The sequence below is a fragment of the Syngnathus floridae genome, chromosome 2, assembly GCF_059516105.1.
Source record: "Syngnathus floridae isolate MCC-2025c chromosome 2, RoL_Sflo_1.0, whole genome shotgun sequence".
Lineage (NCBI taxonomy): Eukaryota > Metazoa > Chordata > Actinopteri > Syngnathiformes > Syngnathidae > Syngnathus > Syngnathus floridae.
The window spans coordinates 26,331,364-26,353,693 of NC_142414.1; the positions used below are offsets into that span (position 1 = coordinate 26,331,364).

The window sequence follows — 22,330 nt, forward strand, 5'->3', positions numbered from 1 at the left end:
TCATCGTTTTAAAAAACAACTTTTGTGTTCAGGGACAAAAAAAAAACAAAAAATAGTTGGTGGTAGTGTTCTCGGGTTTCATGCGGGGCGGGGGGGGGGGGTGCTTAATGCTGGGGCCACTTACGCGGTACGTCGGAGACGACAAAGAGGAGGAGGAAGAAGAGTTAGGAGCCCACGGAAGCCAACACTTTACTTTGGAGCACCCCGGCGCGCGGGGGTCACGGTGGGCTGAATGGACACACACTGACGGCAGCCACGCACGCTAATTGGGAAAACCTGCTGACGCAATTAAGCGCGCAAGGTTGCTTTTTTTGACTCTGGAGTCACTTTTGTTGGAGCGCGCTCGGCTGCTTTTCTTTTTCGGTGGCCGGCCAACTGTGGAGCTTAAGTTGGCCATGCTGAAAGTTTGCTTTTAAACGTCAGATCGTCTGTCGAGTGCGGTTCGTTGCGACGTTTGGTTGCTGGAGTCGGTAAGTGGGCACCCAACTGAATGAAATAATGTCCAGACTATTTGTAAAAACCCACGCACTCAGACATTACCTCGGGGACGCGCGTCATAGCCATATTTAGATTACCACCAAAACCAGTCAGAGCGCAGTAAACCAAATCATTGGTTCGATGTATTCCACCGCATTTTGACGTCTTATTTTAGCTAGGCGCAAAGTTTGATGGCGTCTGTGTCGACTCCGCGTGTTTGCGTTCGTGCGTCGTGCGAAGCGTGGCCTCCGCGTCAGCTCTCCTGGAACCCCTAAAATCCAGCTTTCTGCTTTGGGTTAGCCAGGAATGTTAAAACGCCTCCGCTTTGTCCGGATTCTTTGCACACACTTTCCAGACCAGACAACCCCCCTCCCACCCCCAAATTCTGCAGCAGTGGAGGTTAAAACGGGCCTTTTTTTTGGGTCAGCTGGCGGCACGTTTGTCAAACCTGTAAAGAGGCATTTGACCTTTGGCGTCCACGTCGAGGAGTTAGGCCAAGTGTTGTTTATACCACAAAAGTGCAGAGTACTTTTCATTTTTAGATGTATATAAAAATGTATATAAAAATTCCCCAACATTAAAAAGCTTGTCCCAAAGTCCTTGAGGGCTCCTCAAAGTTGAGAGACCTTCAAAAAGGACCCAATATTGATCTTTTTAAAAGTGTATTTTGCCTTTTAAACTTTTTTTTGTCTTTATCTGCTCTGCAAGGTTTTTTAAACTTCACTTTTAAACATTGTTGAATAATATCCGTAGCGCTTTTTTCCCCCTTGTTTTTCCCTTGTCTTTGTTTCTTTGACTTCTCACTTGTCGCACTTGTTGGTTTGGTATCTATCTATCTATCTATCTATCTATCTATCTATCTATCTATCTATCTATCTATCTATCTATCTATCTATGTCTCGGACATCTTCCCATGGCGTCGTTTTTTTATCGCACAAATTGAGGTCGTGACATACTGTATTCAAATTTTGCTGCCACGTCTTGAGTTGCACTGAGACCTCGGACGTGAAATCAAAGTATTTTCGAGAGCATTAGTGGACAAACTAAGACAGAATTGAGCGGCCTTTAATTTGCCCGAGTTTCTGCCACGGCTGCAAATCCCATCAGTCACAGTGAAGTGGTACTTAAAGGGACAGTCACCTCTGTGCCCCCCCCCCATCCCTCCGCTTTCACACTGCAGCTCTAAAACTGCTCCCCCAACTTGGAGTCTGAAGGTGGTGTTTGGTAATTGTAGGGTGAAAACAGATGTCACCCTGCAGCAGTAGCTTATTTGCTTTTTGCTGCCGTCGCTTGGTCTTGCCACATCCTGATCCTTCTTTTGGAAAATGGCTCCCGCTCTACTTGCGTGAATCACCGTTTGATCAGCAAATTTTTTCAACTTTTTAAAACACAGTTCAGGTTTTCTCAGTTCTCCAAATAATGCAATGTGCTAGTTTCAAGCCTACTTATTACTTCAAGTTTACTTTAAAGCGGACTGACGCGAAAGAAAGACAACTCAATATATGTAAACATCAAAAAATTCCACCAGCCTAATGCTTAGTATAATTTACCCCATATAAAATGCCACTAAAAAAAAAACTCGTATATAGCATTGTGAAATTATCTCATTGTTATTTTCTATGCTTCCCTAAAGCTCATTTAGCTCCTTGCTCACCTCGGCACAATGAGTTGGAGTTTCCTGACTCGTCTGCTAGACGAGATTTCCAACCACTCCACCTTCGTAGGGAAGATCTGGCTGACGGTGCTCATCATCTTCCGTATCGTCCTGACGGCGGTCGGCGGGGAGACCATCTACTACGATGAGCAGAGCAAATTTGTCTGCAACACGCAGCAGCCGGGTTGTGAGAACGTGTGCTACGACGCCTTTGCGCCGCTCTCGCACGTGCGATTCTGGATCTTTCAGGTACGTTTTACATGACGTGATTTGTCTGGCATCAAATGTGTGACTGAAGTGAGATCATATCCGCTGCAGGTAATTATGATCACCACTCCCACCATTATGTACCTGGGATTCGCCATGCATAAGATCGCCCGCATGGAGGACACGGACTACCGTCCGCGACGAAAGAAGAGGATGCCCATCGTGAACCGGGGTGCCGTTCGCGACTATGAGGAGGCCGAGGACAACGGGGAAGAAGACCCCATGGTCGCCGAGGAGATTGAACATGAGAAGCCAGACAAGGCGGACAAAAGTAAGATGTCGTCGTTAGCTCTCAACGGGAGGTCACAGCTCAATAAAGCCACAAGAAGAAGAATCAAACTTTCTTTCTCACTGTTAAAGAGGAAGTGAACCTATTTTTTTTTTTCTTCGTAATATGTTCTTGGCAGCCCAACACAGACAAAAAAGAAAAGAAAAAAAAAGCTAATATCCACTGTCTCAGGGGGCGGCCATTTTGCTACTTAGTCAACTGAAAATGACCACATTTTTTCAGCCAATCACGACTCAGCTTCAAACAACTGGTGAGCTGTGATTGGTTGTGACTTGGCAACTGTGATGTCACAGCAATTGGCAAAATGGCCGACCCCTGAAATGAATCTTAACATTTTGTTGCCTTTAATATACCACAAACGCAGTTTTAAGCTGAATGCCGCGTTTCGATTAGTGGGGGCGCATACAACATATGATTGTAAAGGAAAGAAAGCGTCGTAGTTTCTTATTATGGAGTGCAGTATTGTTTATTAGCGGCATCTCGTCATTTTACTACAAACCAATGTGCAAAATGTTACAGCTCGCCTCTTTTGAAGGTTCTCAGGAGCTGCTTGGAATTCTTCAATGTTTGAATTTCATTGTTAGCTCTTCAAGGTTTGAAAAAACATTCCTAAGCTGTGGATAAAATGCAGGGCAGTTTTCCCACTGGCGCTTGTTCGCCGAGGTCGCAAAAAGCGCATGTACTTGACTTAAGTAGATGTTTGTGTCAAAGGACTAGCTCAAAGAAAGCAAACTATAAAATGAATGTGAATTATGTATAATCTGCATTTGGAAGACATGGTACTCAATTTTTTTTTTTTAAAAAAAAGATGTGGCCTCAGGCTCTGATGTTCTCAATGCAAAAACTTCCCATAGCTTTGCTCACGTTGTCTTAGTAATCAGGCTCTTTGAGGTCCAACCATTGTTGCTTTTTTTTGGCATCACTCAAGGCTCACAAGAGAAGAAGCACGATGGACGACGAAGAATCCTGCGAGACGGTCTGATGAAAGTTTACATCTGCCAGCTCCTGTGGCGCTCGGCCTTCGAAGTGGGCTTCCTTTGCGGCCAGTTCATTCTATACGGCTTCGAGGTTATGCCCTTCTACACGTGCACTCGCTCGCCGTGCCCGCACACGGTGGACTGCTTCGTGTCTCGGCCCACCGAAAAGACCATCTTCCTGCTCATCATGTACGTGGTGTCTTTCCTCTGCCTGATCCTCACCATGTTCGAAATCCTCCACTTGGGCATCGGCGGGATCCGTGACAGCTTCCGCAAGCGGGCCACCCTGCGATCACGCGCGCCCTCGTCCCTTCACGCCATAGCCTCGGCGCCGCCGGGGTATCACGCCGCTGTGAAAAAAGGAGCCAAAGAAGAGCTCAGGATCTCGCCGACTGGCCTGGACGGTTTTGGCAACTCGGCCCGCGACGTGGAGCGCTTGCGCAGGCACTTGAAGCTGGCACAGCAGCACTTGGACCTGGCCTACCACACAGAGGAGGGAAGTCCTTCACGCAGCAGCAGCCCCGAAGTCCACGGCGTGGCGCAAACGCCGGCCGAGCAGAACCGGCTCAATTTTGCTCAAGAGAAGCAGGCGGATGTGAGCCAAAAAGGTATTTAGGAATCACCTTGACATTATTTATCCTATTATTATATTCACCAAATCAAAATCTTGGGTCCAATTTCAATACAGCCAATCTGAATGAATATTGGAGAAAAAGCCGCTTAAGATTAGGGAGATGATGCAATGTCAACACAGGAAGATTGGAGCTAATTAGCTCTTGCGCTAGCTGTATGCTAGCAACTTCCACGGTTGTGTTGAAAGCCCCACAAGAAACTGCTGGGATTTATTACAACCCCTGAAGGCTTTAAACATATTTTTGCTCCTGAAACATTTAGGAATGTGTGTGATGAAGTGGAATTATTTTTCCCCCCTTTTAAGTCATTTAGATTTGGCAGGGTTGTTACTTTACAAGGACTTTAAAATAAAAAAATTTTTTACAGAATTTTCCTGCGGTTTGACGAATCTGAAGTGAATTTCTGAAGATTTAAGTGTTTTTCTTTTTGTCTCCCTTTGTAGGAATACATGCCTGAACCTGCTTTCTGGCTGTTTTCTGTCTTGTCATTCCTACCAGCCTTATCTGGAAAAGCAGTTGGACCACTGAGAGAGGATGTGTATGTTTAATGTGTGTCTTTGTGTGAAAAGAAAAAAAAGAATGCAGTATTATGAACATTATCGATTCATTTTGAAGCAAATGTCCAGGGCAGCCACGCCACTCTCGCGAGCTGACTTAATTGGCCTTAAAGTTCCTCCTGTCCATTTCTATTGCCCCAGTTTTTTGTTTTTTTTTGTCCTTCTCACAAAAGATTTTTTTTTGATTGTGTGTGTAATGTTTCTGTAGATGATTCCAAAGCAGGGCTCAGTGGTGTTGTTTATCTAAAGCTTCTATATTTCATTTGTTGGACCAAAATGCTGGACTGGGAAATGCTTGAATTCTTTATGCGCCAAAAACATTCCTAAGGATTGCCAAAAACTGACTCACTACATTTCATTCAGATCTTTGTCGACCTTAAAACTCACAAGCACAGGGCTCAGACAAGATAGGTAATTGAGTTTTTTTGTTTGTTTTGTTCTTCATGAAATGATTCACCTTTGTCACTGCGGAAGGTTTGGCAAATGATGACTTTTTTTTTCCTTTTGGGCTAAAGCTCATTGAGCTGTGTGGTAAGCAGTGATGCCAACTCCATCCTGCTGAAATGCATTCCTCTTAGGTGAGACATACTTTTCCATCGCTGACACGCATGGCCCATGTTCATACTTCCGGATGCTTACCGGCCGGCCCAACCTCACATTGGTGTCAGCAACGTGGAAGGTCAACACAATCTCAGACTGCCATCGCATTTTTTTTTTGGTCTGACTTGAAAAGATGACGCCCAGAAAATGTTACATTGCATTGTTTCTCATTTCAAGTGTTTTGTCTTTAAGATTTACGGTATATTCCAAATGATGCAATTGATTTTCTAGTTGTTGATATTGTTTTTCTAGAGAGTAAATATATTTGAACAGAGTTGTACTGGTTTTATTGGAGGCTTACAAAAAGGGGAAAAAAAATGTTTTACTGTCATCTAGTGTTGACAAATGGAATTGGAGAAAAGATTTCCCACGTGGCTTATCAAACAGCTAAATAGCACTTATGAAAACCAAACTATTGTATTAAATCGAACAAAAGCTGAGGCAATAACTGGGCAAATCTGAATAATCAGGAAAGACTGTGCCACAATTAAATTAAAAACTTCCAGGACCATGAATTAAAAAAAACAAAACGATATTAAGTGTTCAAATTTTTTACACAGGGCCTGGTACCTTTGAAAAATATTATGTTATCAAAAAGATCACATCACTCATTAGCTGCTCGGTTTATTTTCATTCAACATCTACTTTCTAGTTAGCAGAGAGCCAGTGAACGGGGGTTGCTCAACACTGACCTCTGGTGGCTCCTTTTATCACCTATCAAAGAAAAATGGCAAATTAGAGACACCAAGCAGCTCACACAAGTGGATGTGGATTTCTAAAGCCACTTAGGATCTAAGAGTAGGTAGGTAAATCGACTTTTCGTTGCAAATAGCTTATTTTGAGACTCAGACATTTCAAGCTTGACTGGCTTGAGTGGAATAGTGTTTTTTTTTTTTTTTTTTTAATGATTGTATTTATCAGAGAGATGAATAGATGTGCCTGTGGGTGGTTTGGATTTACATCGTCATTATGTGCATTATGGAGATTGGTGTGTCAACATTGACTTATTCCAAGAGACACATGTAAACACCCAAAAGATAAACAAGAACAAAAACATGGCCTCAAATTAAAAATGATGTTAACTTTTTACACAGAGCCTGGTAGTGTGAGCGAGTGTGGCCGTTTAAAGCACCTCCTTTTGGGATAGACGGCGAAGGTGGCACCCCATACGTGGACTTCAGAGGAAATGTAAGTTATATGAACCCATTTTTATTGAATAAATAACGACGTATGAACAATTCAGCTTTCAGAAAGCCGCATGTTTAACTCGTTTTGAAATCGCAGACTGGTAAAAACTGTTTGAATCTTTTAAAAAGATGAATATGATCAAAATTGCTAGCAACTTCTCTATTTTTCAAAAGTGAAGACAATTTGTAATTGGAGTATTTATATATGAAGTCCATTTGTCTTACGGACCATATAACATGATGTGACGGGCCGTATCTGGCCCCCCGGGCCTTATGTTTGCCACCCATGATTTAGAGGCTGGTTGATTCCCTTTATTTTGATATTTCAAGCGACGTCTGTACAATGATTTTAAAGAGGAAATTGTGATCGATTCCTTCCGTAATGTCATGAACCAGACATGGAGAGAAGGGGCGTGGCCTCATTAAAAGTGGGCGTTTTTAAAGGCATTTGTTGGATAAAAGAGAATAACTTTTTTCATTTTCTTAATCAAAAAAATACATAAATTAGGCTAATTATGGAAAAAAATGGTCACTTTTGTGTCCCTTTAACATTGATTAAATTAAAACCAAACTAAAATGTGAATGCAAGTTCTAATTTAATAACAGTTGAATAGACATTGATTCTTAACATTGATTCGCTGTAAAATCAACTGAAGCATGCATCTTCGCATTTCCATGATGCTTGAAAGAACATCATTTCAACTTTAGGTCTTGATGTAGATTCAATGCTTCAGCCGAACCACATTTCAATGTTGATATCTTGCCATATTACATATCGCTACAGTAATAATCCAGAGTGAGATACTTTGGAAGGTCATCGCATGGAGAGGGAACTCCCAGAGTGTCGTCGTCTGGTGTCACGGTGCACGAATCGGTACCAAGTACATCTCTGTTGCACCTACGAAGACATTGAAATGACAGTTCAAATAAAAGAAACACCAACATTGAACAGAATTTCTTTTGGGTGATACGTACAGAGAGAAAAGTCTAAGCAGAGTATTGGGATTGTTGCAGAAAGTCATCACTGAGGGCTCATCAGTGCAGATGTTCTCATCCAGCCGGCCGTACTTGGCATTCAGGACCCTCACTTGTCCACTATCTGATGATGACATGGAAAGCGCGAGCGGTTTCAAAAACATGTTTGTGTTTTCAAATGAAAGGGAAAAAAATGGTTGTTTACTCACCACATGAGATAGTTTCAGTTTCTCCTTCACACACATACTTTCTTATCAAGCCTAGGGAAGCATTTGCAAGTTTTAATAGAAGTGTTTATATGCACAGAAAATTTCACGGTCAGCTTTATTTCAACCAGCACAAGATTTAAAAAAAAGTCTGGAAGTGTCAAAATGAATCGATTGTGTGACCGGTGGAAGCTCCAAAAAGTCGTACCTTCGTGTTCTTCCTCACAATCGTAGACGATTTGGATGAAGTTGTCAGGTGACCAGTTATCTGTGAAGACCGCTGGGTCAGGCTTTGGCAGGCGGCACCGCGGCTCTCCATCACAGCTGTAGGATTAAGAAGTCCTTATGATTCCAACCATCTTGCTTTAATATATTCCCAGTAACATGCCTTACATGGTTTTCATCCAAGTGAGGTATTGTGGGCGAATGCCGTCCTCCATGATGACTTGAGCAGGCTGCTGGCGATTGGAGCAGTCAGCGTTCTCCTGCAAACCGTAGACTACAGCCATGACGCGGATTCTGTATCCGGTGGCTGAAAAACGCAACGCACACGTGAAGAATCAAACAAATGCCGCAAGTGCTTGAACGTCGGCCGTACGTACGACACTGCAGCACCGAGTTAACTCCCGGGCAGGCCACGTCGAACAAAAACTCTGGAGGGACATTTGAGTTAAACCCTTGACCTTTACATCCTTACTGAGGTTTTCCATACAAACCTGCATCAGATGTTTGAAAGCATGCTGCGAGCAGAACTGCAAGATAGAGAAAATACACGCGTTGACATTGGAAGGACATTCCCTCCGACTTGCCTGAGTATACTCACGAGACACGGCGGTCAACTTGGCGATGAACATCTTGCCGGTTGAAGTGAGAGATGGCGAGACGGTGGCGAATCGTGTTTATATGCAAGCATGATCAAAGGCATACAAGATGGAAGACAAATATTGCATAAGGACCAATATTGGTTGAGGTAAATTGACGTTTCAATGCTTGTTTTGAGCAAATAGACTTTTTTTTCCTCACAATGAGGAACTTTGGGTTTCTTTTGATCACACCCTAGGAGACAATTACTGTACAAAAGCAAAATAATAAAATGGTTTGTATTGAATAGTGAACAATATTTGAACGATGTTTCATGATTGAAGCTGGACTCGGTACTGTTATAGTATTTTTTTAAAGATTAATGTTATCAGAGAGATGAATAGATGTGCCCGTGGGTGGTTTGCTCATTATATTGCGATGTGTTAAGGAGATTTGTGTGTGAAAATTGACTTATTCCAATGGCCCATATGTAAACATACAATTTGCAAAGTTAACAAGAGCAAAAACAGCATAAAATTAAGATTTTCATACAGGCCCTGGTAGCTTTGAAAAATATTTAGTATATGCACATACATTATTCTGACACGCATGTTCGCCTCACAGTTCAGAGGGCGCAGGTTTAATTCCACTTCCAGCCCTCCCTGTGTGGAGTTTGCATGTTCTCCCCGTGCCTGCGTGGGTTTTCTCCGAACACCTTCCACATCCAAAAAACATAACATATGTCATGCGTCCTAAAAAAATCTTGTCATGCCTGCTTTGACTTCACCATGCCAGTCTTGCCTCCCACGTTCCCCCACTGGAAGTCATCGTGTCTGCCTCCTCTTAAGGGTTGACACCTTTCTGATATCAAAGTCAAAGTCTGCTTTATTGTCAATTTGTCCACATGTCAAGACACACAAACAGATCAAAATTGCGTCTCCTACTATCCCACTGTGACAAGACATATTACATATTATATTATATTATATTATATTATATTATATTATATTATATTATATTATATTATATTATATTATATTATATTATTATATTATATTATATTATATTATATTATTTTATATTATATTATATATTATTATAATATATATTATATTATATTATATTATATTATATTATATTATATTATATTATATTATATTATATTATATTATATTATATTATATTATATTATTATATTATGTTATACTATATTATATTATATTATATTATATTATATTGTCCACGGACAAACAAAACATTCAAGTAAACAATCCAAAAAGCAAAAACAAGAAGGCACATACAATGAATAAATAAGAGCAATAAATAAATAAATAAATAAATAAATAAAGAAAGAAAGAAAGAAAGAAAGAAAGAAAGAAAGAAAGAAAGAAAGAAAGAAAGAAAGAAAGAAAGAAAGAAAGAAAGAAAGAAAGAAATACAAATTGTGACGACTGTACTACTTCTTTTTTTACCTGCACGTTCTCGTTCCACTCCAGTCCCCCTGGTGGCGGTAATGCCTAATATGCACCAACTAACACATTAGAAGAAGTTATCTCCATGTCCTCTGGGGGGCGCCAAACGCTAAGATACATCCGTACTGTCGTTTGTGTAACAGACGTCTTTTGGCAAGGTTAGTCGGTTGTCTAACATGCGCGACGTCACCGAGCAGCCCAAAAAACAAACACGGACGGAGCAGATGACGCACAAAACGCAACACGCTCGAATGTTGGTCACCTTTCTTCAAGCCCAAGGTGTTGTTGTGGAAAGAACAAGGCTAGCACACCTGCTAGCTTCTTTATAATAACCAGTTGGAGCTTGTGCATCGTCAAAGTTAAGCTGAAACAAGGTAAGTTGGTTGTACGATTAACATTTATGTGACTTTTGTAAAGTAAGAAAAGTACGTGCTGAAGTTGACTCGTTTGATTTTTGCCTGGCAGGAGTCATGCTGCACTCCTATTGTGAATCCGGATTTCCCATTTCCCATACGTGGGTGGATGAAGGAATCGCCCCCTGCTTTTACTTCACTGTGGTCCCTGCTGTCCTCCTCACCATTTCTTTCTTCCTCGGCACCATCCACTTCATCTTCTACCAGAAGTATGGCACAGCAATGGAGCCAAAGTTCATCCCCCGCTCTCGTCTCTACACACTCCAACTGGCCATTTCCAGCATTGTCTTGGTTCAGTTTCTGGGTGGGATGGTGTGGCGAGCCACCCGAGGAGACCAGCTCCCAGGCTATGTGGTGCTCTATGGCTGCTTCTCCATCCTAGCCTGGATTTGGGGGCTTACCTTGCTTATTGTGGAGAGGCGTAGAGCTCTGGTCATGGATCGAACACGGGGCCACAGCACGGCTCTACTACTGTTCTGGGCGACGGCGTTCGCAGGGGAGAACCTGGCGTTCGTCTCCTGGTTCAGTCCTCACTGGTGGTGGGGTCTGGAAGACAATCGGCAACAGGTACACCAGAACAACACTATTTAGTGTATATATAGTGTAAAATTGCACTGCAGCATAGAGAGCTATAATATTTCTGCCTCTCATGTTTGTAAACAAAAGGCAACATGATCAACTGCAAAAAATCATAATAAACAAGAACAATTATAATTGAACATTATTGTTATAAAAGGAGCTTTTTTGATGTCTAAAATTGGGGGGTTATAATTTTGCTTGCAGTTGTGCGTTTTTTCAGATTGTTGTGGGTCAAACTATGATACATTAATTAACGTCGAGTTAATATTTAATAGTGTGGACTCGCTGTACAATTGAGTGGTTTCGAAGCTACTTATTTACAAAAGGTGTGTCATTGCTTGGAACTGCACGTTGTCAGTCTTGTTTCCAGTAATACTAGATTGTTTCGAAATGTACTTAAGACGTCGAGATGCACCCTCTACTCCTTTTTTTTTGCTGAGTCACTGTGTTAGCTCCCAAAAACTGTCAGCAAGAGGCCGCCGCGTCTTGCCCCTCCCACGGCAACTGAAAGTGACATGCATCAACTTATCTGGCACATGTTGACTGTTCTTGAAATCTTTTAGGTGCAGTTTGGCTTATGGTTGACGCGCTATGTGGGAACAGGACTGCTCTTCTTTCTTGGTCTTAAGGCCCCAGGGTTGCCAAAGAAACCATACATGGTGCTTATAAATGAAGACGAGCGAGATGTCGAGCAAAGCGGACAGGTAATAATGAACGAAACCAAAAATATTCTTTGCTACCATTTGGTAACTTTGACTACGTCTGTCTCAGAGCCTTTTGGGTGCACCAAATGAGAACCAGTCGACTTGGCAGGGCTTCGCCAAGAAGGCCAGGTTGCTGCTACCTTCCTTGTGGCCTCGGGGCAATATCTGGCTCCAGCTTCTTGTCCTTTTCTGTCTGGGGCTGCTGGGAACAGAGAGGGCAATTAATGTCTTTGTTCCCATTTACTACAAAAATATAGGTGAGTATAACCAACCGGTTCACCTCACCTGATGCTTCATGTTTTTTTAATCATGATTTTTGTCTTCTTTATTCAGTCAATGAACTGACTGATGGCAGCAGCTGGAACACTCTGACCACCACTGTGTGTATTTATGTCCTGCTCAAGTTCATGCAGGGCGGGGGAGCAGGTAGGACAAACCTTCTCCGTTTTTACTGTAAATCTGATTTGAGTTGAAATGATCGCAAGTAAATGTCAGGCTTTTTACGGACTATTTGATGAATGGATCCAAAATGGACGCTTGGCAAGTGACCGTGTGTAAACTGTCCTGCAGGAGCTACAGGTTTTGTCAGCAACTTGCGGGCGTTCCTGTGGATCCGAGTGCAGCAGTTCACCAACCGGATGGTCCAAGTGCGCCTGTTTGGCCACCTGCACGCCCTCTCACTGCGCTGGCACCTGGGTCGCAAAACCGGTGACGTGCTGAGAAGCATCGATCGTGGTACCTCATCCGTCAACAACTTGCTCAGGTGAATCAATTTCGTCAACTTTTTTTTTATTTATGCCAGAGCGGGAGAATTAAAAGATTTTATTTTTCCCTCCACAGCTACATTGTGTTCAGCATCGTCCCAACAATCGTTGACATTGTCATCGCCATCATTTACTTTATCACCTATTTCAACGCGTGGTTTGGCCTTATTGTCTTTGTGTGCATGACCCTCTACCTCAGTGAGTAAGATCGCTTGGTGCTTCAAAGATCCTCAGCTGTCACTCCTAGTAAAAAAAAAAAATATATATATATTCTGTCTCTTTGCCCACCAGCTTTGACCATCATTATTACCGAGTGGAGGACAAAATATAGACGGGCCATGAATCAGCAGGACAACGCTGCTAAGACGAAGGCCGTCGACTCCTTGCTGAACTTTGAGACGGTGAAATACTACAACGCAGAGAACTATGAAGTCAGACGCTTTGAGGACGCCATCTTGAAATACCAGGTGTGTAACCGTATATTGATGAAACAAATCCAGGTTTCTTTTAAAGAACTATTTCAGTAAATAATGTAGTCAGCGTGTGAGTGTCTAACAGTTACTGTATCTACCACTGCAGTCGTCAGAATGGAAGGCACAGGCCTCCTTGGCCCTCCTCAACCAAACCCAGAACCTGATCATCGGAGCAGGTCTCCTGGCCGGCTCTCTGCTCTGTGCCTATTTTGTGACCGAAGGAAAATTCAAGGTGCCGGCATTCACGTGGGATTTAGGGTTTTCTAACTTAATTTCTCAACAATACATGCTTGAAGTGTTTCACGTGTTATCCCAGGTTGGTGATTTTGTCCTGTTTGGAACGTACATCATCCAACTGTATACCCCTCTCAACTGGTTCGGTACCTACTACAGGTAAAGAACAAGGCAGCATATTTATTGATTGCTGCCCTGTGATTGGCTGGCGACCGGTTCAGGGACAAGCGGTATAGAAAATGGATGGACGGGTTTATTAATTTGTTTCGATGATTGTTTCAGAATGATCCAAAATTCATTCATTGACATGGAAAGCATGATCGAGCTGTTTGAGGAGGAGGAGGAGGTACGTTTGATTCGAACGGGTGTGAACGATGTCATGTTACGTCCACGTTCACGAAAACAATTCTTTATTCTACGCAGGTGAGAGATGCTTTGAATGCCGTCAGTTTTCACTACAAGCTGGGAAAAGTTGAGTTTCAAAATGTTCACTTCAGTTACACCGACGGGTGGGTTCCCTTTTGCTTGGTCGTTCAAACATCTAGCAGTTTGACTGAGTATTCGTTCCTGTTTTGCAGCAAGGAGGTTCTCAAGGATGTCTCCTTTACCGTACTACCTGGACAGACTCTGGCCCTGGTATGTCAAAACCTGCGGAAAAGTCATCTCTATGAAAAAAAAGAATGAATATTTTTGTAGAACCTTCCATAGGTAGGGCCGTCAGGATCCGGGAAGAGCACCATCATTCGACTCCTCTTCCGCTTCTACGATATTCGAGGGGGTTGTATTTACATTGATGACCAGGACATATCCAAAGTAAGAGTTTGTTTAAGGGTGTGCGTTTCTGTCGAGAGGGAAAGCTCATTTTCTTCGCGTCCAGGTGACCCAGACATCGCTGCGAGCGCACATCGGCGTGGTCCCGCAGGACACGGTGCTCTTCAACGACACCATACTGGAGAACATCCGCTACGGTCGCGTCTCCGCAAGCGACCAGGAGGTTAAAGAGGCCGCCGTCGCCGGCGATATCCATGACAGAATCATGGAGTTCCCAGAAGGTGATTGAGAGAATCGTCCGTTCTGATTCGTCCTTTTTGGGTCGACAAAAGTACACTGTCATGTTTGTCTCTGGTAGGTTATGACACTCAAGTCGGGGAACGAGGCCTGAAGCTGAGTGGAGGAGAGAAGCAGAGGGTGGCCATAGCGAGGACCATCCTCAAGGCACCACAGATTATCCTGCTGGATGAGGTGATCATTGTTGTCACTCAGCTCATCCAACTCCTAAATCTGCAGTATTTGACCTCACGTGGTGTCTCCGCAGGCCACGTCAGCACTGGATACCCAAACAGAACGCAACATTCAGGCCTCACTAGCCAAAGTCTGCGCTAATCATACGACAGTTGTCGTAGCGCACAGGTAAACGTCACCTTCACAGCTATCCCGGTGACTTTTATTGTAGCTAATAAGACGCGTTCGTAGGTTGTCCACAATCATCGGAGCCGACCAGATTCTTGTCGTCAACGAGGGTCGGATTGCTGAGCGAGGACGGTACGCCCGCTTTTTCCAGTGATGTTCATATTTGATGATGTAGTAATAATAAGTGCCTATTTTTGTATTTAAGACACGAGGAGCTACTGCAAAAACAAGGCCTGTATGCAGACATGTGGGCGAATCAACAGCAGGCTCAGGACTCTGATTCTTCATCAGACACCGAAGCTAAAGACCGCACGTCTGAGAAACTGCAGCCGCCTTCCACCGACTCAGGCCACCATCATGGACATTGAATAGCTTGGTTGGAGTTTACATTATATTTGAATTTGGTAGAATGTATCATGCTTATTTATTTTTTTAAATTTAAAATTGTGTTTGCGTTTATGAATGTAATGGGTTGTTGTTGTTTTTTTTGACTGGTGCAATGTAACAAGCACTAGTTTGTCCATCTATGTCAGGGTTCAATTCTCAGAATTGTATCAAGATTACTACTCATTACATTTTAATTCTAGAGCTTAGTAAATACAGTAGACCCCCGCCATCTCGCTATTCGCACGGCAGAGGGACCAGAGCTGCCTCCGGATCGCAAAAATCCACATAAAATTTACGCCCATTATAATTGCACTTTTGATCCCCTGACCCATTTTTTGGTTTAAATATTGGGAAAAGATTCCAGACCGTATGGATGCAGGGGTTCACTGTTACTGTCCATGTGATAGGTGTAAGGGAAATAATTATGATGTGGACATTTTTCATATTTATATGTAGGTCATAATAAATCCATACATTATGCCACTGAGTTTGAGGCTTTGTGATTATGTGCATGGCTTGTAAAAACACATTTCAGGTATTGTATTCCGGTCATTGGAGACAGCGCGCCCCCTGCTGGACAGTCATTGAGAGAACAGCTGCAAGAATGTATATGACGTCACAGCGCAAAGCAAGGGCGTGTTTCCTATTTCTGGCGGAGTGAGGCGATCACCAGGCCAAGCTAGTTAGTTAGTAACTTGTCCTACTAACTTCAGCCTGGATAAATGCTGATCGTTCACTAAACGGAGCGATGGACTTCGACTTTTTGTTTAACGATACAGCGATCCAATTTTCGGACTTTCGCGAGTTCACGGTAGGTTTTCCTCTAAACGATCAAAGCTAAGCTAACTCGAGGCGCTACGTTAGCTTGCTACTTCACAGTCCGTGAATGTTTTTAATGATTTGTCACTTCGTACTGTTTGTCAAATGGGTAGAAAGAAAACAAGGTTACCTTACTCGCAAAATTACTGATTAAATGAACACATTGTATCAAGTTTTATCTGGAACCTGACCACGTTTAGTTTGTATTTTGGCGGACTCGTCTTCACGTAGTACAAATGCGCACACAAGGTAATAGCGGTCTGCTCCAAGGGTCAAAGGTGAAACCTGTTAACGTGTCGGCCTTGACATTCAATGTAAAGTGCATTTTGTGTTTGCAGTTTCTTCCAGGACACCAAAGGTTGTCTGAACGAGTGAGAAAGCGACTGTATTATGGATTGGATCGAGATGTGACGTCACTTGAAGTACTCTCTTCCCCTGTGACAGGTGACGGTCTTTCTTTCACATGAACCACAGCAATGTTGGCCTGTGGGGTGAAATTTGAGGACGAACTTAAAATGTACGCTTTAAATCTTCACTGTCATCTTCTTCAGACATCGCCGTTGAACTCTTCCAGAAATCTGCACCAAGCCCAATAAGGAAACTCCACAAGAACTATGCCGTTCATGTGTCCAGGTGTGCAACACGATTGTGGTGCATTTTCATACAATTGAAAAGTTTATATTCACAGGAATTTTTTTTATTTTTGATCCAGGGAAGCTTGTATTTCACCATGTGCAATGATGCTGGCGCTGGTCTACATTGAAAGGCTTCGAAATAGAAACCCTGAATACTTACAAAAGATTTCCTCCTCTGACCTCTTTCTGATCTCCATGGTATGTGTCTGGGGGTCAAGGGTCATTTGATCATATTCATGAATTTGTCCCAAATCTCAAATCATTTGGAAGTTCAGAGTGCACCAAAAACGGAGAGCTAGTGGTAGCTCAACATGCTGACTGGACTGGAATTCAGCAGAGTGCATGCTTCCTCTCTGAACATTGTCCAAAACTGAAATAGATTGATAATTTAGAATCGATAAATGCATATCTTTGTGATATGCGTATTGGATAGGCCACTATCGTGATATCAACTTTGTCTTGATTGACCGTATCTGCTCCTCTTAGATGGTTGCCAGCAAGTACTTGTACGACGAAGGAGAAGAAGAGGAGGTCTTCAACGACGAGTGGGGAGCAGCTGGAAAGCTGGATGTTGAAACCGTGAATAAACTGGAAATGAATTTCCTGAAGGCTATTGTAAGTTTGTGAGTGGTCGCCCGCATGTAGCCTGTGCCCGCTTGTTCTTTGTCCCAATATTTGTTCATTCTTGCAGGATTGGAGTCTCTTCACTGGGTCCAAAGAATTCTTGGATGCACTGAGCCAACTAGAGAGCAGGTATGGCAAATGAGAAGTTTTTTTGTGATTTATTTATTTTTTCACATGATTTTTGTGTTCTCAGAATTGCTGTGCATCAGGGGATGATGCGAGGCTGGTTTTCCTACACTGACCTCTGCGTGCTGCTGGAGCAATCGGCGTGGAGCCAAACACTTGCAGCTATCTACCAGCACTTTATCAAGGTGAGCAGGGAGGCTCATCAGGAGCATTGAAGTGGTTTTAGTATTTGATATAACAATTGCAATGATTTTTGTTTTGTTTTTCTTCCCCACCTAGGTTTCCTGCATGCTCGGATTTTTGTATCTGACGAGCGTGGCGGGTCTCATTGCGACGAGCACTGTGCTCCACCAGCTGAGTCTGTGTCCAAGTGGCCGGACAACGTCGACGTTACCAGGCCAAGTCGCCCCGGCGCTATCCAGCCCCGACTCCCCTGCTCAATCCCAGCGACTCCCTTGTTGCACTCTGTCTAACGAGAGTCTGAACAGTCACACCCGTTCGCTCGGAGCGGCTTCACTTCACGCCACCCCGCAGCCATCGATATTGTGTCTCTGGGGCTCATTGCTTTCCTCCGTGGCCTCCATACAGCTTCAAACACAATTGGAGTCTCCCGAAACCCGGCGCACTTCCATCTTTTGTCCGAGCTGTCGTAGCACCTTCTCGCTATCTGATCGCACGCTGAGCAACACCTCAACGGTAATCGCCAGTCAGGCGTCGTGGTTGGCCTCCGTCTTGATCGGAGGCGCGGAAGCGAGTCCAATCTCTCACCTCAAAGCGTTTCCGCTCGGGCAGTCGGCAGCTTGTCATCCAAAGTTTATGTTACCTGTAGACAAGACGCAAGCGCTCCTCATGGCCGGCTAGCACGTCGCAGACTCCGCTTCTGATCGTCATGTACTCTGGAAAGAAAAAAAATACAACAGCACTGCTTTTAATCACCGACACACAAGCGAAATCGTACACAAGTACATCTCAAACATGAGATGCTCAGTATAGTCACTTTATTTGACCACAGAAATCGACTTATTTTGAGAGATTTTTGAGGATTTCTGTAGTTTTGCAGGCTATTTTATTATTATTATTTTTTTGCTACAAGGTGGATGGTCTTGATCCGTATGTTCGGATTGATAGCTGGGAAAGTTTGAAGAATGTTGAGATGAAACAATGGAGCTTGGCGAGACGTAAGAAACATAAACGCTTTCCGATTATGTTGATGCTTTAACAAACAGGTCATGTTCATGCGCACGATGCTGCAACTCTTTTGAATTGTAAAAAAAAAAAATAGCTCAACACCTCCTTCTGAGGCTATGACCACCTTTCTACAACAGGGTAATATGATATATTAATATTTAGTAGTTTCTTATTTTCTGGGGGTTGTGTTTTCGTACATAAGGCTACTGAATTTAGCATGCTAACACACAAGCTGCTATTTCTCTTTTCTGATGTGCTCTGGAAGTTCCACATTCACGACCATTTATGTTGTAACAACACGCATCACTTCAGATGTACCGGGTACTGCAAAATGTCTCTTTTTGGACAGTTGAAGTTCGACTTTTTTGTGTTTCTGACAAAGCCAAAGTGGTCCCCAGGAATTTAAAATTGGATATTTTATTTTGACATACTTGGAAGCACAATGTCCTTAATTTTGTATATGCATGTAAAATGCAAATATTGTAAAGCAAGTCAGCTTAATTAATAAAGAAGGACTTTTTGGGTGAAGTTTTAAGTTGCGTCGGCATCAATTTGTGAATAATAATTCTGTTCGGAGATTTGACCTTAAGCTTTTATTTTTAAGACAAGCTAGCCATCCATCCACTCTACCGCATATCAGCACTGTTAATTATAATATATATAATATAATTAAACATAATTTTATCACCTACACCCAAACAGATTTAGACTTATATCTGCGGGATCAATCTTTTCAACATCAGAAATTTGGGCAAATTGGATACGTGACCAAACAATTTTTAATTATTGTAGTTACTCGCGAAAGTTGACCCGAGCGAGGTTCTTTTTTACGATAAGATCCAGATATATTTCCTGACAATTTGATAAACCGCTGTTGTACCGCTCCAAGAAATGTAATTTATATTTGCAATGTATACGCCACAGTATCGTACGTGGGAATGATTTGCCTGGAGTGGAGGCCTCCCTTCCCTCCCCCCCTTGTGCTTGACATCTGCCAAAGCACAAGTCCTAAAATAGTTCCAACCTCTTCCTGTGAAAGAGCGAACGAGCGAGGACTTCAGAGCGTCGTGCATTTGTTGGCTTTGAAAAAACTTCTTTCTCAATGGACGCGACGGAATTATGGAGGCTTCGTCGCAGGTAGACAACATGTTTTGTGCGTTGGAACTTTCTGTCCATTTTAACAATATGTGTGTTTTAGGGTTCGGTCCAAACAAAGGGGCTGATACCAAAGCATGGTAAGTATTTGACTCGGGGACAGATTTGTTCGAACGCAAGCGAGAATAAGCAAGATGTGTCTACCAGAGGCTAATTCCACAGTCTACTTGGATTTCATGAAGAGCCACTGCTGCTATGATGCCATTCCAATTAGTTGTAAATTGATCATTTTTGATACCAAGCTACAAGTAAGTACTTGTTCATTTATTTAATTGCAAGCACCAGAAAATGTCCGTATACTGCATTTATTTGTCTTCAAGGTGCAAAAGGCCTTTTTTGCACTGGTGGCAAACAACTTGAGGGCGGCTCCTTTATGGGACAGCAAGTTGAAAAGATTTGTGGGTAAGGTGGTTCAAAAAAAAAAAAAATCTATATACATTGATTTAACATGTTTTCTTCGCTCACAGGTATGCTGACTATTACAGATTTCATCAACATCATTCATTGCTACTACAAATCCCCTTTGGTGAGATTTGAAATCATTTTAATTAGTACTGAATAGCATGGAACAGTTCCTTCATTTTTGACTGAAAACATTTTAATTTGTTAAAGATGGAGAATATAATCAGATAAATAGCTTTTATTTTCAGGAATTAGCCTCATTTTTGGAAATTACTTTTTTTTGTATGGTAATAACGACAAATCATTTAAACGATTAAATAACCACTTTGATGATATAAAACTGATTGTTCCAAGGTGCAGATGTATGAGCTGGAAAATCACAAGATTGAGACCTGGAGAGGTGAGTCATTGCAACAAGTGGAAACAACATATCGCACCAGAGACCCATAAAAGTTTCTATTCATGATTTTATGTGTCCATTGTCTAAGATTGCTTTTGCTTCCTCTTGTTTAGATGTCTATTTAAAGTGCTCCTATCCATTTATGATCAGTGTTTCGCCAGATGCCAGGTGAGAAGATTGCTTATTGTTGAGGTTCATCTCACTTTGCACCATGCCCGATAACGTTTTTCTCTTCTCCAAGTCTCTTCGATGCCATCTATTCCTTACTCAAACACAAGATCCACAGGCTGCCTGTCATCGAGCCAATATCCGGCAATGTTCTGCACATTCTTACGCACAAGAGGATACTAAAATTCCTCCATATATTTGTAAGCATCAGTGAATATTTCATCGTTAATATTTACCTCATGTGATTTAATTGCGCTATGTTTCCAGGGAGATAAGGTTCCAAAGCCTGCGTTCGTTCAGAAGCAGGTTCAGGAGATTGGAATCGGAACTTTCCGGAATATTGCCACTGTTCAGCAAACAGCAACACTTTACGACGCTCTCGACATATTTGTGGAAAGGAGGGTGTCGGCTCTTCCGGTGGTAGATGAAAACGGTATGTTTTTCGGTCTACTGTGTATTTCAAATGATATGATGAAATATGCCAGGGAGTATTTTTTTTTTTTTTTTTTTAACCAGGCAAAGTGGTGGCACTCTACTCCCGATTTGATGTTATTGTAAGTACCGTATTTTCCGCACTATAAGGCGCACCTTCAATGAATGGCCCATTTTAAAACTTTGTCCATATATAAGGCGCACCGGATTATAAGGCGCATAGAATAAATAAATCAACCTTGCTCAAACGTTAATGCAATCACAATATAGTAACACTCAAAATAGTGAAAACAATAACTCAACGTTGCTCAAACGTTAATATCACACAACCCACAAAATAAACACGTAAAGCTTACTTTGATAAATTAGTCCTCATCCACGAATCCATATTGCTCCATAGATAAGGCGCACCGGATTATAAGGCGCACTGTTGGCTTTTTAGAAAATTGGAGGTTTTTAGGTGCGCCTTATAGTGCGGAAAATACGGTACATCAGAGACGTTTTATCCCTGAAAAAGCAAAAGTCCTCTGCTACTTTCTGTTGCACTCTGATTGTGCGTGCAATCCATGTTGGCGCACCGTCGGGCGGAAGAACCTGGCAGCCCAGAAGACGTACAACAATCTGGACGTGACCATGCTGGAAGCTGTCAATAGGCGCACGTGTTTCGTGGAGGGTGTTATCAAGTGCTATCCAGATGAAACCTTGGAGACCATCATAGACCGCATTGTCACAGCTGAGGTGGGTGTGTCCTTCCACTGCATGACGACTAGAAAAACATATTTTTCTGCACGTGGCAGGTCCACCGCCTGGTGCTCGTGGACAGAGCTGATGTGGTGAGGGGCATCATCTCACTATCCGACCTCCTTCAGGCTATGGTCTTAACACCAGCGGGTATCGAGACCCTTTTATCCTAGCAGCATATGGTTTGTGGAGGATGCCACCTTCTTCCCAGGCAGGTAGGCCCATCCTCCCATCGTAAACTAGTGACTATCGAGTTGAAGCCTCAGGCATACAAAAAGTGTCTGGATTTTCTTCTGAACATTTGATGTCTTTCAGAAGTCACAGTGTGAATGAGATGATGAATGCAGCTGCTGTGCAGTTGTTTCAGAACAACTTGTCTTCTTTTGACTACATCTAATCAATTTGATCAGTATGTGTCGCTCATTTTCTATATTGAACACATTGTTGAGATGCTTGTAATAAAGTATTTTGTCCGTTTGATGGGCATGAGAATAATTAAGAAAATCTAGTGTTTAGATTTAGATTTTTTTAATGTAAAAATGTACAGGATGAGTTCTTGCACTATGTTGGTTTCTTGTTCAA

General features: G+C 42.5%; 5 protein-coding genes across 12 annotated transcripts; 4 read left to right on the top strand and 1 right to left on the bottom strand.

Annotated features, from left to right (window-relative positions):
- Positions 1-126: 126 nt before the first annotated feature.
- Positions 127-5,727, top strand: LOC148402873 (gap junction gamma-1 protein-like). The gene is made up of 5 exons (XM_088369434.1): positions 127-470; positions 2,111-2,380; positions 2,450-2,669; positions 3,616-4,272; positions 4,740-5,727. The coding sequence occupies exons 2-5, from the start codon at positions 2,141-2,143 to the stop codon at positions 4,751-4,753; spliced, it is 1,131 nt and encodes a 376-aa protein (XP_088225560.1). The 5' UTR covers positions 127-470; positions 2,111-2,140; the 3' UTR covers positions 4,754-5,727.
- Positions 5,728-7,217: 1,490 nt separating this feature from the next.
- LOC148402874 (L-rhamnose-binding lectin CSL3-like) lies at positions 7,218-10,690 on the bottom strand. Of its 2 annotated transcripts, none has more exons than XM_088369436.1 (9): positions 10,095-10,690; positions 8,645-8,675; positions 8,538-8,573; positions 8,424-8,474; positions 8,215-8,353; positions 8,030-8,145; positions 7,825-7,875; positions 7,616-7,739; positions 7,218-7,538 (listed from the first exon to the last, which is right to left on the bottom strand). In XM_088369436.1, the coding sequence occupies exons 2-9, from the start codon at positions 8,673-8,675 to the stop codon at positions 7,409-7,411; spliced, it is 678 nt and encodes a 225-aa protein (XP_088225562.1). In that variant the 5' UTR covers positions 10,095-10,690; the 3' UTR covers positions 7,218-7,408. The 2 variants fall into 2 exon arrangements, with proteins under 2 accessions (XP_088225562.1, XP_088225564.1); XM_088369438.1 differs by lacking the exon at positions 10,095-10,690 and adding an exon at positions 9,217-9,553.
- Positions 10,186-15,545, top strand: abcb6a (ATP binding cassette subfamily B member 6 (LAN blood group) a). The gene is made up of 19 exons (XM_088369431.1): positions 10,186-10,468; positions 10,560-11,074; positions 11,650-11,790; positions 11,858-12,047; positions 12,124-12,216; positions 12,361-12,553; positions 12,631-12,752; positions 12,846-13,021; positions 13,134-13,259; positions 13,344-13,420; positions 13,544-13,607; positions 13,685-13,770; positions 13,840-13,897; positions 13,970-14,074; positions 14,139-14,313; positions 14,391-14,503; positions 14,577-14,671; positions 14,735-14,803; positions 14,877-15,545. Exons 2-19 carry the CDS (start codon positions 10,565-10,567, stop codon positions 15,037-15,039), a joined length of 2,556 nt encoding a protein of 851 aa, XP_088225557.1. The 5' UTR covers positions 10,186-10,468; positions 10,560-10,564; the 3' UTR covers positions 15,040-15,545.
- A 137-nt stretch (positions 15,546-15,682) lies between these two features.
- On the top strand, positions 15,683-18,985 carry cnppd1 (cyclin Pas1/PHO80 domain containing 1). Its single transcript, XM_088369717.1, has 8 exons — positions 15,683-15,869; positions 16,216-16,321; positions 16,429-16,510; positions 16,590-16,710; positions 16,999-17,127; positions 17,204-17,265; positions 17,330-17,447; positions 17,542-18,985. The coding sequence occupies exons 1-8, from the start codon at positions 15,807-15,809 to the stop codon at positions 18,121-18,123; spliced, it is 1,263 nt and encodes a 420-aa protein (XP_088225843.1). The 5' UTR covers positions 15,683-15,806; the 3' UTR covers positions 18,124-18,985.
- A 484-nt stretch (positions 18,986-19,469) lies between these two features.
- Positions 19,470-22,228, top strand: prkag3a (protein kinase, AMP-activated, gamma 3a non-catalytic subunit). 7 transcript variants are annotated; one of them, XM_088364020.1, is made up of 13 exons: positions 19,470-19,587; positions 19,649-19,685; positions 19,753-19,853; positions 19,926-20,007; positions 20,073-20,131; positions 20,362-20,407; positions 20,521-20,575; positions 20,649-20,775; positions 20,843-21,008; positions 21,092-21,129; positions 21,599-21,745; positions 21,805-21,963; positions 22,064-22,228. In XM_088364020.1, the coding sequence occupies exons 1-12, from the start codon at positions 19,570-19,572 to the stop codon at positions 21,919-21,921; spliced, it is 993 nt and encodes a 330-aa protein (XP_088220146.1). In that variant the 5' UTR covers positions 19,470-19,569; the 3' UTR covers positions 21,922-21,963; positions 22,064-22,228. The 7 variants fall into 7 exon arrangements, with proteins under 7 accessions (XP_088220146.1, XP_088220137.1, XP_088220155.1 ...); XM_088364011.1 differs by having other exon boundaries at positions 21,805-22,228; XM_088364029.1 differs by having other exon boundaries at positions 20,368-20,407; positions 21,805-22,228.
- Positions 22,229-22,330: the final 102 nt, after the last annotated feature.